General features: G+C 41.6%; 1 protein-coding gene across 2 annotated transcripts in view; it reads left to right on the top strand.

The window, feature by feature from the left end:
* Positions 1-4,270: 4,270 nt before the first annotated feature.
* The window catches only part of epn2 (epsin 2), a 25,077-nt gene continuing 12,464 nt past the window's right edge, over positions 4,271-16,883 (top strand). For both annotated transcript variants that reach the window (XM_063471518.1, XM_063471517.1), the window contains exons 1-3: positions 4,271-4,477; positions 12,193-12,955; positions 13,859-14,013. In XM_063471518.1, coding sequence (XP_063327588.1) covers positions 12,528-12,955; positions 13,859-14,013 — 583 coding nt within the window. In that variant the 5' untranslated portion in view covers positions 4,271-4,477; positions 12,193-12,527. The remainder of the gene's footprint in view (positions 4,478-12,192; positions 12,956-13,858; positions 14,014-16,883) is intronic.

Raw genomic sequence — 16,883 nt, 5'->3', positions numbered from 1 at the left:
AAATGTGTAAATAACAACTGCTGGGGCTGTTTTTCTTCCACTTACCTTCCTTCTCCAGGTATAATCTACAAGAGCTCCTCACAAGCACTCTACCATTTGCATATGAAAAGATTTAGCTAATAAGCTGGCAGGAGTGGCAAAAATTATACGCTATCCTGTTTCATGCTTTCTGCCCCCCCTTTCTGCTGATTTAGGCTCCATCTGGAACCAAGTACGCCACTTCAGGCCAAAAACTGACTCCTGCCAGTCTTTCCTCCTTTTCCTCCACGTTACATAAGTTTTGCAGGCTTCTCAAAGTGATGCACCAGTTATATTCATGCTTGAGCTTCCTTAGGTGAACCTCATGTGTTTGCACATCCTACTGAATAAAATTCAAATTAATATGACTCACATGCACCGCTTGCCTTTGTAACTGAGATTTACCGCATTCGGTGGCTGAATTTCTGGTGTGTGATAAACGCCGCTCGGTTATATAATAATGGTGTGAGATATGGTAAGCTGCTAACAACTAATGATCATCATGAGCTTCACCTGACTGACGTCTGTTGTTCATGTGTCACGCATGGTGGCATCTAGACTCAACGAATCATGTGTTAGTGACTGCAATACTCATTCTGCATGAGTAAAACTATGCTGGGTCAGTGCATCTGACCATGGATGGTGCAAGACAAGCTAATGGCCCAGTGAGTCTCTAATAGGGCATGAGTGTTGAGAATGAGGGTGATTATTTTGTGGAGGGTGATTTTGTAGGGGGTCACATATGGTAATTACATATTAAAGGTCACACATGTCTGCAGGGGGTTCTAGACAGTCCTCCCAAGTTTAGTTTGTGCTCACATTACAGACACGCTCTCTGACTGTTTTAAAAGTGGGACGCTCCTGACCTCTACTGGCTGACACTGGACCTGCATGTACTTTAAAAGGGCACATACTCAACACATAGCACACTTCACTTTTTTGTTTGCACAGACTGACCAATCAGAATTTAGTTTAACTTTCAAAGTTTGGCTGATAAGAGGAGATAGTAAATGCCAAGGTGACATTTTCTTGTTGTTTGTTTGCAAAATAACTGCTTGAGGTAGCTTTCTCACCCCACCATGAATGTCACCTTCAAGCTTCTCTTTGATACCTGTTGCAGAAGAACAAAGGATTTGCCACAGTTGCCACAATTACATCTATTTTGCACAAAGGTTTTGCATTTTTGTGTTGGATTATGGAGAAATACAGCCATGGTTAAAATAAAAAAAAGTACATCCTCTTTCAATTATGAGGTTTTAAAATAATATGGTCTTAAACTTCAGTAAAAACAACCTCAGATAAACAACAACACATGACATATTACACCGTGTCATTATTTATTTAACCAAAACTGAGCCAAACTGCAGAAGCAGTGTGCAAAAAAGTGAACCCTTATTACTTCCATAAGAATTCAGAGAGTAGCAGTCAGATGCTGCTAATCAAATGCACTCCATTAACTGATCCTCACCAAGTGTGAGCACGCCTATAACAAGCAGAAGTTTTGGCAGTTTGCTGGTCTGGTGTGCTCAGGTCTGTGTGTGGCCATCAGTCCTGAGAAGAAAAGGCATCAGCTATGAGCTTGTTACTGCCCGCCAATCTGAGAAGAGTTAAGGCCATTTCCAAACAATTTGAAAGTCCATTCTACAGTGGCTGAGGTCGCCAGTCTGTGGCAGGGCTAACAAATCGAGACAGACAATCTTTCGCACTCACTTTCTGATCTATGGTTTGTTTAGAATCAGCAATTAACCTTACTCCCTGTGTGAAGATGACCTATTTGGAGAGAACATTAAAGTCGGCACAAGAAGGTTTCAAACTAGAATTGAAGCCAGGACCTCCTAGAGAGGTGACAGTGCTAACCACCACGCCTCCACGCTCCCCTCAAAGACAGCATAACAACACAAATGCCTCGTATCACCTGTCAGGGGTCATGATTTGGGCTCATTTTGCAGTTGCAGGACCTTGCAGTCATTAACTTGACCATGAACTCCTTGGTATACCAAAGTCTACCCAAGGATAGCAGTAAACTGAAAACCTAAAACTGATCAAAATGTTACAGTGGGACATTAAGAGAGCTGTGTGTACACAAAAACCAACAACCTTCAATGAACTGTAGGAACATTGTAAAGAAGAGTGGACCAAAAGTTCTTCACAACAATGTGGATGACTGATAAAGTCACAAGGAAAACTATTTCTTCAAGTTATTGCTGCTAAAGGTGGTTCTACAAGCTACTGAATCATGGTAGCTTCTGTATTTTGGCTTAGTTTAGTTTATGACACAGTATAATATGTCATGAGGTTGTACTTTATGAATTTTAAGACCTGATGGGGATTAGATCTTGTATATTTGAGTAACACAAAGATATATCTTTGGCAAGATATCCTCTTGCCATGTACCAAACCTTCTTTGGTACACAATCCTCTTGTTAGCAGGCTCCCATCAGGAGGGGCTTTGCTTTATATAGTGGATGTTGGCAGTCTAGTAAGATGAATCATCAACTTGAAATACTCCTCTAAAAACACCAATATAGGTCTTCTTGTTAAAGGTCTTGAGCTAGTAAGTAGTGTGTAGTACAATTTGTTTTTCTCGCACTCTGACTTGCTCTGTTCTGTTCAGGCAACAGCTTTAGAGCAGGCCAATTACACAATTTAAAAAACCTGTTTGCACAAAGAGTCTATTCTTTTTTTTTTTTTATCACTCTCTCAAGCAGAGAGCAGCGAGTGCCAAAAACATCTCAATCAGCTTGGCTTGGGCTTCATTTAATTGGCTTATCCTTTCCACTGAATATGCAGCAGGAGGACACAAAAGCATCAGTGAACTTTAAAGGTGCCACTCCCAGCCAGATTTAGCACTTTACTAGAAAGCAGGGCTGGGCGGATCGATTCAAATATCGACAGTATCGATACCAATGCTGGTATCTGTATCGGATCGATACTAGCGTGATAGGATCAATACTTTGTTTCTATCTCCCAAGTTCACTATCTATCTGACTGAATTGTGTCTTATATTTAAGAAAAACTAAAAACTGAAAAATAATCTCAAAGATGTACTATGAAAAAATGTCTTAAACTTTTTGTGTTGACTGTCACGTCTATTTTATTTATAGCCTAAAGCACATTTAATAACCAAAGTTCACACAAAGTGCTTTAGAGACAGGTGCATTTACATTCTAGGTCCCCAAAAAAAACAGTTACAAAAAGCTAAAAGATGTGCTTTTTTTGAGAAAGTAAAAGAAAAACATCACAGTAATTTGGTGGTCATTAAAATGTGTTCAGAATTTGCAAATTGATGATCATTTTAAATGTCATGACACACCGCTCTTCCCTACATAAGCTGTCCTTATAAGTTGAAAATACCGATATTGGTATCGGGAATGCTGGCCCTGTATTTATTTGGTATCGATCATAACAAAATTTGCAGTATGGCACAGCACTAAAAACAGCCAAAGGACATCACATCGGTCATACTGACGTTTGGCTGTTGTCAGCGTTGCAGATTCGTGACATTTTGATCCCTTTCTATTTTTAACTTACACACTTTGCATCTACAACCTATACACTTCTATTAATAGCTCACTGCGCACTTTTCAGTAAGGCATCTGCGTCTATTCATAGATCCCGGTTTGAAAAAAAGAAAAAGCGTGTTGTGCCACGTGTGTCTGGGACGTGTGACGTGTTGTCCCCCTCCCTCTATTTAAATACCTGTGAAAGAAAACGCGGTTGCGCAGAGACTGTGGGGTGGAAAAAATTAGAGCGATGGAATGCGGTCCTACAAAGTTTGCGCTTTGTAATGACACACCTGCAGCGGACAATCCCTGGCAGTGACAAATCATGACATGCACGTACTTGTGCAATCTACATGTCCGTTTATTTCCTTTTGGCTGCTAACTTTCTTTGACGAAATTGGAAAATGGCTCCTCAGAACTAGATTTACCAGAGAGGACTGTTCGGTTACTAAAACAAAAAAGCTATTCCACAAAAAAAAAAAGTAGTCCAGCACTTTAATATAACCATTCTTATAGTCACGCATGTCTACGATGTTGTAAATCGTTCATGTGAAAACTTGAAAATTATAATTATCACTTTACAGTCACTTGCTCAGGGACGCGCCTTTTCCCCCTCAAGGGTTTTCACGAGGGATGAAGGGTCTGTCTCTCTATCCCTGCCAAGTCAAGCCCACTTGGTCACACCCTTCCCGGCCAACCCCCAACCCCTACACCCCACCTCTTGCTCTGCCCGCCATGTTCTGTAGGAGGAGGAGATACGTGTAGTCCTGGCTTTAGCTGGCTTAGCACTAGCAGCATATAGCTAGGCGGAGGCGCAACAAGCTCCTTGAACGCCCAAATAAGTACTCCTGTCTCGGTTTCCCCCTTCTCTTTTTGGAATTAGCTACGTTTGTTTATTGGTTTGACCTCCACTTGGAGTGACACGAGTACCTAAAGTATCCCTCTCAAAAATTCTGGTAAGTTACCTTCGGTTTTCAACACAGTCGCGTTGTTTTGTTTTTCTGGGGTGTCCTGTAATCCAGTTTGCTATGGTGATGTCTCCACTGAGCTCCCGTCTTGGATGCTAGCTTGAAGGATCGCTAACTAGCTTTGCATGCTAGTTGATTGTCCTAACATAGAAAGTACTTTATGAAGCTAACGCGAACGATTGTGCGTTACAGTATAGAAGTGGTCATAAAACCGGTAAATAGTAAACTGTGTTACATCTAGATGGTGAGTGATCAACAGTTGTGTTGTTAGTAGGGTGCTGGAGGGGATGGTGTGTGAACTGGCTGTTCTAACACAAGCTCTGCTAGCTTTGATTCAACTTTTCTCAAAACCAGGATTTGAAATCGTCTTGTAAATTGACGCTAGGCGGTGGTTGGTATCTCGGGTGCAAATATCTATAAGTGGAAAAAGTGATTGCTGCAGTGTATTTTTAAGCTACAGCAAACTTTTCCGGGTTATGTACTTTTCCAGTGAGCTGAAATGTGTAGTCACCGCTAACTCAATCAATGCTAAGGACTAGAACTTGCCGCAAGTTTGCACTCAACTAGCTGTAGTTAGCGGCAAACCCCTTAGTAGCAAGTGTGGTCGCTATTCTATGTTAGAGTAAGCTCGCACTATTTTATACACATACTTATTTCACCTCTATCACCTGGATTTTTTGACTGAACGGATTATAAATAACATTAAGGTAGTTTACCAGCACCAAACGAATGTTAGCTAAAGCTACTTTAGCTTATGTGCTAACTATCAATCACGTCAGTTCAAGGAGGCGCCGTGATTTAAAAAAAAGAGCCACTTAAATTATTTTTATTTTCTCTACCGAAACACATGTGCTGTTATAGAGGCGAGGGCTAGACGAGAGCATACTACAGTGACTCAGCAGTCCAAAACTTAACGTACTTATTGATATTTTTAGGGAGACTCGTTACGACGTGGGCGCTGTCTGTTTACTCGCTTGGTTTCCGACAAGAAGCTAATAAAGTGTTTGGTTTTTAGATCATTAATACTGGCAAGGTTTTCTTTTCTATTTTCAACATAGTCAAAGATGTTTGAGTAAAACCTCTCTTTTCATAGTTGCACTGAACCCGTATTGATGTGGCCTGAGAAGAGGGGCAGCGCTTCCTTTATTGTCAGGATGGTCAGTCAGTTACGGGGGTGACGGATGCATCATCACGGTCCTCCTCCCGTCCCTGTCTTGGCTGGCTTTGTCTTTCTCGGCTAGCAAGATAAGACAAAAGGTGGGGTGATGCGTCGATCAGATGGTGACCTCCCCTCCTGTCTCACTGTCTCAGAGTGCACGGTTGTAATAGCTCACTTAAACCCACTTTAGTACGGTTTGAACAAGTGTTAGTGCTTATTTGACGCGAGTTTGGCTTTTGGGAGCTTAATCCTTGTGTCTAGGAGAAGATGAGGATTAATTACTTATGAATGTTGCTCTTGGTTGTACCAGACTGTAAAGTGATGGTTAAGGAACTGGATGGATGCCATTACACAGCCTATTATACACAATGTCATTCTGAACAGACAAACATAGTCTTGTCACATTCACACACAGGCGCCCGGTTGTGCAAGCCTACTATCTCGAGATCAGCTTTACTCATTCTGTGTGACAAGGTGGACCTGTTCTCAATGCGCTGCTTCTGAGCCCTTAATGCTAATCACAGTTTACCTAGCTTTTGCCAAAACACACACAAGATAAGTTGAACTTGTTATGATCTAAGGTGACTCACTTAAGTCAAGTGTTCTACGTGTTTCTTTGGGATATATTCATTCAGATATTTTTTAGGACATGAAAAACCCATTCACCTTCACCAGGCAATATCAATCAATCAATCAATCAATCTTTATTTATAAAGCACTTTTCATACAAAAAAAAAACTGTAGCACAAAGTGCTTTACATGGTTAAAAGCAGCCCACCCCACCCCACCCTCCCACTCATTCCCCAGACTCTCATTAGCAGAAACGGTCATGGATACACACATTTCTCTCTTCCCCCCCCCCCCCCCCCCCCCCCCCCCCACACACACACACACACACACACACTTAAAGAGTAAAATTGGGCTGGGTACGCATTAGCCAAGTGAGGAAACACTATCACAGATAGCTGTCTGCACCGGGAGCCAGTCACAGACCGCAGCCTCCAGGCTGGGCACACAGCAGGAGGAAGGCAAAGAAGCCCCCCAGCCAGGCTGAGAGGGTCCACAGAGCCCCAGCAGCCACGGTCGATCACAGCCCCGGTGCAGAGAGCCCCCTCTGAGGAAACACTGGAGATATGACCTAATAAGAATATAAACAGGATAAAAAGATAAAATAAATAAGAGTGGGATACAGTATAAATATAAGTATAAACAGAGTAAGAAGATAAAAAAATATGAACAGGTTTGGCTGGAAAACATGAATCATTATTTGATCTAATGATTGGGGTGATTTTGTAAAACAAGGGTTAATTTTTTACCCTCTTACAGTTAAATCCTATACATGTGGTTTGAGAAGATACCTCATTGTGCATCTCTTGATGCACAATGACATTCAGATTCTGTGAAATCTGGTGAAGTGAAGCCCTGGGTGATGTGAATGAAGCTGAAAAATTAAGTTCGCATCAAGCGGGATTGCCCTGTAGATTGTGGATTCTTCTTCAGGTGAAAGTGAGAATCAGAAATGAAGGACAGGTGTATTAATGCTGTTTGAGAGCTACAGGGCCTCTTTGCTTCTATGTCACTTTTATGTAGAGAAAGGGGGGTAGAACGCGTGGAGAAAAGTGAGTGAAAATGTAGGACTTAATGGTAAGTTAGGAAATTATATTTCTGTAACTTGATTCCAACTGTCAGCTATACACATCTATATCCTATTGCCGGTCAGGAGTGAATCTTTATGGGTTTCCTCATGCAAGCAACATGAGGCAGAACTTCTCATTGCGTTTGATGTGAACTAACCGTAATGAAGGGGACATCATTATTGTTCCCTTATTTGGTTATTTCCTTGTCCGGGGTAGATTTCTCTCTAGAGATAATAGCAGTGCACAGAAGCTTGTTGAAAGCTAGAACTCTAACCTCAGGAACAGATTGGGCTTGGGTCTGTAATGTTGTATCTCCTCCATGATTTTGTTCTGTTCTCCTCTGCTTCATCCTGCACCGGGAGTAATTTGTGCGCACACAGTGTAGGGTGATTTTAAAAATTGCCCGATTGCTCTATGCCGTACCCATGACTGACTTCCTGCCTGCCTCGTCCACCACCCATTGTTTAACTTCCATCGTCTCGCTACATTAGTGGACCAAAGAACTGCTCCTGAAATGTGCTGTGGTGCATCTAGTGGAATTGCCTTGAGTTGCTGTGACATGTGGCATGAGTGGCTGTGGCTGTGATATGGGCACCCCAGTGGGAATTGAAGGGTAGTGTTTGGCCATTACTCATCGTCTGCCTAAACGGGGGAGGAAGGAGCTTAAGAGACGCACCCACTCTGGGTTGCAATCTTTCCGTTGAGAGCGGGCACACTGGTGCACGGGGAGAAGATGGACCCATTCATAGAGCAAGGCATGCTAGGATGTTTCTGCTACTAGTGTCACCTGGTTTTGGGAGACCTGCACCACAAACTGGAGTGTAAAAGAAATCCTGTCTTATGGAGGTTCCCTGACTGCCTGTTCTAAATGAATGAATTGATGTAACTCTTTGGTCCTTTGCGTGTGCTGTGTGCACGCAGAACTTCGTGTCACTAACAAGTGACAAACTTATATATACAGGACTCGTTAGTTGTGGGTAAATTATCTCAAACTTCCCTTTCAGTTTATTCACAGAAAAGTCAGAAAGGTGCAGGTTTTTTTTTTTCTTTGGTCTCAAAGAGACAGAAAGTTGTAGTTGTGTTCAGCCTAATGTGTCTTACTTCATGCTGATGATGTTGATACTGAAACGACATATTGCGCATTCCTGCACTGCCGGCACAGCAACAACTTCTGAGCATTTCCTGCCAAGCCAAGATTAAAGCTTTTGTAATGATGGACTTCTGGTGCACAGAGATTAATGTCTCAGTCACACGTTTCTTTCCCCGTCTGTATCTTTAGATATTCGTAGTTTGGCGATACAGATTGTTAAATACATGACAAATAATTTCATTTTATTTAAGATGAACACTCATTGCGCGCAGGTCATTTGTTTACAGTTGGTCGAAGCCGTGAGGTTTTATAAGTAAGCGGCATTACAGTATTATTATTAAATACTGTTGATGGAATTCATAGAAAGTTGTAGATATCTGTACTGCGTGACTTGATTTGCAATTCAAAAAGGGAATTTCTCATGATGCGCTACTACATCACTGCTGCTAGTTCATGCTGTCGAGACCAATCGTTATTCCTGTCAGGCGATGGTTAGCGTTTATATTATAACTTTATACATAGACTTATTTATTTATTTTTGAGGGGAAATTTATCACAACTGTTCTGTGTATGTTAGTCCATCAGTTCACTGGTATCTTATTTGGATTTTTAAAAAAGTGTTTTCTACAGTAAGGCCTCATTTGTTTTTTGTTTTTCTGCTTTTGACCTTTGCACGTAACAGTAAATGGCACTTTGTCCCATTTGACTATGATGGTAGTGCGGTTAGTGTTTTTCTCAGCCTATATTTAATGGGTTATTTCTGTTCCTCTTCCTCCTTCAAAATTAGTCCAACTCTATGGCCATAATAAATGCATATTTGGTCTGTTGTTTGGCTGCAGGGCACGGGCACTCTTTTGCCTTTGCCTTCTGTCACATTCTAAGGAATGATCGCTGGGTATTTTTACTTATTTACTTCATTTATTACTTTGTCTTCCAAAAGCGAAAATCGCCAAGGATTAGACAACTGTGGCATGAAAAACCAGGCGATATTAAAACAGCACATATTTAAATATATTATAAATGGCTTTGTGTTGAAATAGAGAACAGGGTGGACTAACAGCTCATCTTTAATGTGTGTGAGTCAGATATAGACAAGCCAGAAAGAAAAGAAGGAAGAGACTGAACGGGTGGTGACAGATGTGTTCGAGTTCATCTGGTGCCGTTAAAAAGCAGACCCTGGACTCAATTATTTCACGCTTAAACTGCTACCCCGCATTGTGTGCTGGCGGTTTGACGAGATGATGACATGCTTAATGATTTTTGACATACTTATAACCTGCACTGTCAGCATAAACACGTATTTCTTTAGACACGCACACAAACACAAGTCTTGTGTGCAGTCTTCTTTTGGGATTGGCGTGAACTAAGCACAGAAGGACTGAGTGAAGGCAGGCTGGGGATATCTACTGGTTTGTGTGTGTCGGGGGTGGGGTGGGGGGTTTGTTCCGGGATGTGAATGGGGGTTGCAGGAGGGTGGGATGGACAAGACAGACTCTCCTCTCTTCCTCCTGTCTGCTATGGGTGAATAGGTGATTATAGCAGCAGATGTGTCATTAGGTCTGAGCAGTATTCATGCGGATGCAGGGTGAGGAGGAGGGTGACGAGGGAACGTTCAGAGAGTGTGTGTGTGTGTCGGAGTCATGCTCCACAGGAATCACGTTTCACTGGCGTTAAGTGAATTTATGGGATGTGCCAAGTTGTTTTCTTATCCTCGTTTCTTCACCCCCGTCCCCTCCAGCTGTCTTTCCATGACATTGCTAGACAGGAAGCTCCCTGAAACAAATGCATGCACAAGTTGTCTGTATTTAACTTCTGCATACATTGAAAAAACGCATTCTTGTGCTTAATAAAGTCCACACAGACTTGCACTTATGTGTATGAAGGAACTTTGTTGGGCTTGCCTGTGCACGCCTGGCATTGAGCTCTGATCAATGAAGAGGATAAGTCGTCATAGGTTTGCCTAGAAGGCATCGAGGCAGGCAAACAATGGGCACCTACATCCCAAACTGCAGTTTATTACTGGTAACAGTGATAACTGCATTTGCAGTCCAAGCACAACTCTGTTAATGGGGGCTTGCAGTAGTATGCTGTTCTTTTCCAGCACCAGCAGCAGATTTAAACGTGTTATGTAAGCCTTAGGTGTTGCATACTTAAGCAAGTTTTCACGGTCAAGAGTTTTTCACGTGGCACTTGGGTGTGTACGTTACGCCGCTGTGAGTCTCCGCCCACTATCCATACTTGTCTCTGTGTCAGGCAGGAAGCGATTAGTGGCTGCTTTGCTGATCTTTTAGAAACAAGTACTGAGGCGTCATCAGTCACTTCTGTGGTATTCATCTGACTGGAAATGGATTATCTCCCCTGCCACCCACCAGAGGGTGGAAACTCATTCTTACTGTTAATGCTGTGAAGATAAAGACGTCTCATTCTCAGACTTGTTAGCGAATTGTGCTTGAATATATCGGGGAATTAAAAAAGCAAAGCTCTTATTTTATATATACAGTGCTTATTAGACCACCTGTTGTTTTAAAAAATGTCACAAACTAAATGTTACTGAATTTATGTTTTTATACCCAGAATTTAAGCCGACACCCTGGACTTTTCTGAGAAGTCAGAAATTACTGCTTTTTCTGCTCCGCTGTAATTTGGCATCCTAATCAAAAAATAATAATATGCTTTAATATTTTTTTCTGCTTTTGAAAAACAGTAAATTCAAAAACAATAATTTTATATTTTAGCATTAAAAATACAAATTTGATTAAAGAGCTTGTGCACACCGATGGAGTAACCATTTCAGTGATTGCCAATACTGTTAATTTAAATTTTTTCAAATAAAGTTAAAAAAAACAACCCAAAAAGCATAAAAGCAAAACTTAAAATTCAGCTCCACTAAAAATTAGTTAACGGTTTTGTGCCTGCTGTGGTCAAGTTACTGCTGGTCAGCTGCTATCAAAGTGAATTACCTTGATAACTTCTGTGATCTTAGAGCAATATTATACATACACGCTGCTCTCTGTGTTATATTTACACCTTATCAGGTTTTTAAAAAATCCCTGAACAATATTTTAAGGACATATTTGTACTCCATAACCTGGTGCTCAAGATTAAAATGTTAGATTATTGCAGACCTCTTTATATGGCATGTTCTTTCATTGTAATTGTCTTCACATTGTCCTCCAAGCTCACACAAAGAATATGCATCTGAAGCCCTCTTGGAAGAGCTTGGGAATGGTGTGACCACACAGATTTGTGTTTTGTTTAACAAAAATCTCCACCATCCGTCCTAGTAATTTGCCATCGTGTCAAAGTTACTGTAAACTTAAGTGAAATTATAAAAGTGGAAACAATTCTTGTTCACAGCACCGTGAGTTTGTATGATATGGAGGGGGCATGCATGGAAATTGCTTATCTAAGTGTGAAAGTATGAAACATGTTTGTCTAGTTTCAAAAAGGAAGGTGCTTACAGCTGCTCTTGTGATTACACATTGATGTGAGCTTACTGTTTAGCTGTGGAACTTCATGAAAGACATTCAGATTAGCGTGTGACTTCAGCTGTTCAGAAATCTGAAATATAGCAACGCGTAGGTTTTTCTTGGCCTATTGAGGTTTTGATTTGTTATTGCTGGCATGTGACATTACTTTAGGGGCGTGAAACTTAAATAAAAGATACATATTAAGCTGATGTTGTGTTTAAGATACTCTGAGTGATTGCAAGTATTTTAGAGTGTGCTTGTTTTTTGGGGGGGGTTTCTGGTCCTTGCCTATATTTGTTTTTCATATTGTTCTGTAAACTAACCTGTTATTTGTCGTATTGGTCTAGGTGATGGCATGGTCATGTGTTCAGCCGGCACTGTGGGTGTGGAAATGGTTTTAACAGACGCTGTGTTGGAGGACTCGGGAACACTGCACTGGCCTGGAGGAGCCTCATAAACAACCGCGTACATCCGCAAACCACTTTGTTACACGAAAACATTAACAAAACACCGCCGTGACAAAGGACACAGAAACGCGGGCAAACAACACAAGCTTCACCTGAAGGGCACGTTTGTAACTTCTGGGTGTGTGTAACCCAAATATTGTTGGTGTTCCAGCTGCTCTCCTTGTGTGAGAGTGTACGTTTGATTTCTTCTTGTCTGTCCCATCTTAACCGCCACCATGCCAAGCACCATCCGCCGGCAGATGAAGAACATGGTCAACAACTACTCCGAAGCGGAGAAGAAAGTCAGAGAGGCCACGTCCAACGACCCCTGGGGGCCGTCGTCTTCACTCATGTCGGACATCGCCGACCTCACTTACAACGTGGTGGCCTTCAGCGAGATCATGAACATGATCTGGAAACGACTCAACGACCACGGCAAGAACTGGCGCCACGTCTACAAGGCGCTCACCTTGCTCGACTACCTGATCAAGACGGGCTCAGAGAGAGTAGCGCTGCAGTGCAAAGAAAACATCTTCGCCATCCAGACTCTGAAGGACTTCCAGTACATTGACAGAGATGGCAAGGACCAGGGCATCAACGTCAGGGAGAAGAGCAAGCAGCTAGTGGTCCTACTCAAAGACGAAGACCGCCTCAAAGGAGAGAGGTGAGACCTTTTTTTTAAATTATTTTCTTGCAGCAGAGTGCATCGCCGTCCTTTCTGCACTTCTGCTCTTCTGCTTGCAGCACAGGCATCAAATCTTAGAGAGGTCAAACTAACCACGACCTTTAATACAGAGGAAGCAACAAAGTTCAAAAGGCTGTCTTAGTCTACGTGACTAGATCAAAACATCTGTATTACGCGAGAGATTCTTATGTGTAGTTTAAGAGCTCCATGCCTTCTTACTAAAACAGTTAATCCTTGGAAATAACTCTGTAACACTTCTTATCTTTATCACTTGTAATGTGTGCAAAGAATGTTGCTGGCTACAGATTTAATACATTTCCTGTCTTAACAGTCTGGCATGACTTTTGTTCTTTCAGTGATTTTTATTTTATTTATTTTTCCCTCTTCCTCCACTTCAAGTCAGTGGTGTATTTAGAAATATGTGATCATTCCAAGACTTGCAGTTTTGACACCTGCCTTTTTATCTCACACACACACACACACACACACACACACACACACACACACACACACACACACACACACACACACACACACACACACACAGTCTCGAACTGTACACAGAACAGAGAAAATGTTTTGGTTGCAACTGTAGTGTTTCCAGTATTATCTTAATTGGTCTGTGGAGATTTGTTTGACAGCATGTTTAATCTAAAATAATCATTTTGGCACTTTACGATTGAAACCACTTGAAACCCTGATTCTCAGGGTAATTCTGCTATTAGATGTTCTCGCTTTGTTTGGTTTCATGGCTCCATCGTCGTGTCACCCTAGTATCTCATTCTTATTCGTTCTGTTAGACCTAAAACTAGAGTTTCTTAGCTTAAGTCAAGATGATTGATCACAGATATTGATCATATATTATCCCTTTTGTCTCGCTAGGTCTCAGGCTTTGAAGACCAAAGAGCGTATGGCCCAGGTGTCCACAGGGAGCAGTCATATGGGATTTGGCCGAGGCTCATCTCAACCCAACCTCTCCACTTCCTACAGTGAAGAGTATGGCAGGTCAGAGGGATCACCTGCTTCCTACCACGGCTGTGAGTACTGGATTATAATTACCAGTCGGTTTAACACATAAAAAGGTGTCACGCCATATGTTTAAGCAAAAAAAAAAAAAAAAAAAAATCATGCAGTGTACTCGATTATGGTTACTGTATCACAGTTGGTGTAACTTTGGCCTACATCCTGAAATCTGCCCCTCCCCCTGTCCTATCTCTGGCTAGCACTCCTGCATTCCTTAATTCTCTCTTTCCCACACACACACACACACACACACAGAGAAGAGGAAGAAGACCCCCCCAATCATCTTTTATCCACATGGCAAAGGAATCTGCTTCCCTTTATAGTGATGCACTCGTTTCTCTAGAGACGCATGACAGTGACAATGTAGCAGAGTGCACGGAAACCACTAAGGGTCAGTTTTATAATATTTCAGACCTCTTGTCAAAGCATGAAATAATATCCCTTTCATTCCATGATGTAGAGTAAATACAATACAGGGTTGTTCATACTTGGTGACATCTTTAGGTGATTTTGCTGGAGTTTCTAAACTGAACTCTTTTCCTTTCACACCCTAACCTCCCACCCAGTTCTTTGTACACAGCAGGATGACTTTGTGTCTGTGTGTGTGTGTGTGTACGCCTATGGATGTGGGTTTGTTGCCATGCATTTGGTTTCAGGCTGCCCAGACTTGTCTAGCATCCTTATGGAGTGTACACCAAGCTCTCATTTATGGCCCACATTCCTGTGTGTGCATTGTGTTTGAGTGCGTGGCTCAGAGGCGGAAGCTACAGCAGCTGAGTCATCAGTGCAGAAACTGATGGAGGATCTGGCCAATAGGCGTTAGGCTGTGGGAGTTGCTAGGGGAGATTTTTGGGATTCCAGACGAACTTTCCGAGTATTGTTGTCCAGACAGGGTGTGAATAAATGGCCGTGTGAGACTGTAGGTGTAAAGCCGGCCCCCAGTTACCAAAATTGACCTCACCCTGGGCCTAAAAATCTCTAAATTTTATCTTTTATCTTCTGTGGTTGATTCTTATACATTTGGATAATGGCTGCCTTTTTGTTTCAGCGTTTTAACAAGTAAAATGCATAAAAATAATCGGAAAATATCTAATGTAAAACATCTAGTAATTACTGTCCAGTAATTAAAACAAAAAGAAATATTTGGCAGGTTTTATAGAAATAGTTTTATAGTGTCACATACTCATGTGCTACATAGAGCCAGGTTTGAAAACTTGTCTCTTTTGCCACTTATCTAGGTCACAGAAGCAGTCTAATGGGTCAAATTATGGTTAAGTGAAGGTAGCGCGTAGGCAGCTGCATAGAGCATCTATTGTCAGATGGAGTTGGTATCAGAAATAAGTGGCACAACCGGTTTGTGGGCTACTCTGTGTCGTTGCTGGTCCATCAGCCAGCTACAGAGAAGAGTGTAGTTCTAGCATACAAGTTCAACAGTGTGTTTAAAAACATGCTGGATGCCAGTACACGTTTCAACCAGTATGCATTTGACTAACACACAGCATCATCCACATTGCACACTGCACATGTGGATGCATACAAAAACACCTCCAAATGTTAAGTACATTTAACAAAAAAAAAAAAAAGAGGTCATATGTACACACCATATGTTTGATACCCCTGATGTACAAAGACAAGAGACTGTGTCTGCAAGAATGGTGGCTGCTCATGGTTCTCACACATGAAAAAAATCTTGTGTGCCATTAGCACCACATAAATCCACGCAAGATGACACAAGTGGCAATCAGCCCATTTCAGCACAAAAACCCAGCCTCCTTCTCTTCATAGCTGGAATTGCATGGTGCTCATGCAGCCTTAATGTAGTTGGATGCCTTAGCTTTTGTGGAATTGGAATATCATTAAAGACAGCATGAACCAAAGTGGAGATGCCAAGATAAGAAATTATTTAACTAGCGTCTTATCAGCTCTTTAAAGATTGAAAACTAAGGATGTTGAAATGTTTTCTGAAACCAGGCAGAGATTTGTCTGTAACGTGTGCCAGAAGACTCAATTATCCATATATGGTTCATTCCCACAGTGGTGGGTAAGGAACTGGTGTGTTTTAGTTGGCTTTCAGTTTTTGTTTATTTGCCTTTCTGTTTTGTGGCAGCTCAGTATGTCTTCAGGCTCAGTGGTCTTTTTAAATCTAACAAGAAAAAATTATTTTTCTTCTGCTAGATGACTGCATAGCGTGTGTGTGTTTATGACATAATGGTAAATTTACTAGGGAGTCAGCACGTGTTCCTCAAGAGCCAAAGCTTTTTTTCCCCCCTCTGATTTGTCAGACATAATTGTGTTTGTATGGTTACACTGTGCCTGTTTTAACTTTAGTACAGCTGTTCAAGGCAGGCATAGATGAGGTTGAAGCCATAGCTCACAGTTCCAGCTAAACAAACACACCTTTCTCAGGAAATGCATAGTCTGGAGTCGGAGCAGTAGAGACATGGGTTTGATGAGGAGCAAGGAAAGGAAGAACATCAGAAATATGGAGACAAATCTGAAGCTAGCGCTGCCACAAACGATTATTTTGATAGTCGACTAGTCACCGATTATTTTTGCGATTAGTCGACTAATCAGGTCATGCATCCATTGGACGTAAAACGTACAGCTTATTGCACTAGCATGCATCTGCTCTTATATAACTATCATTAGCTTACAGCTTGAAGTGTTTAAGGTATGTGCTAACTAAAAATAAAGACAAGATCATAGTTTATTAAACTTTTAATGAAATTTGCAGATTGTCTCGGTGGAGTTTAATAAACTCAGCTGTCTGCTCCTTGCTATCTAAAATATAACAGAACACCGGAGTAAACTCTCGACCATCTCACACTTCTGTTTAATCAGTTGTCTGCTTGACGTTTATTCAGCTGTTTGAAAACTATAACTT

The sequence above is a fragment of the Pelmatolapia mariae genome, linkage group LG4 (assembly GCF_036321145.2).
Source record: "Pelmatolapia mariae isolate MD_Pm_ZW linkage group LG4, Pm_UMD_F_2, whole genome shotgun sequence".
In the NCBI taxonomy this organism is placed as follows: domain Eukaryota; kingdom Metazoa; phylum Chordata; class Actinopteri; order Cichliformes; family Cichlidae; genus Pelmatolapia; species Pelmatolapia mariae.
Note: the sequence above shows the minus strand (reverse complement) of the source record. Positions and strands in the feature narration are given on the sequence as shown.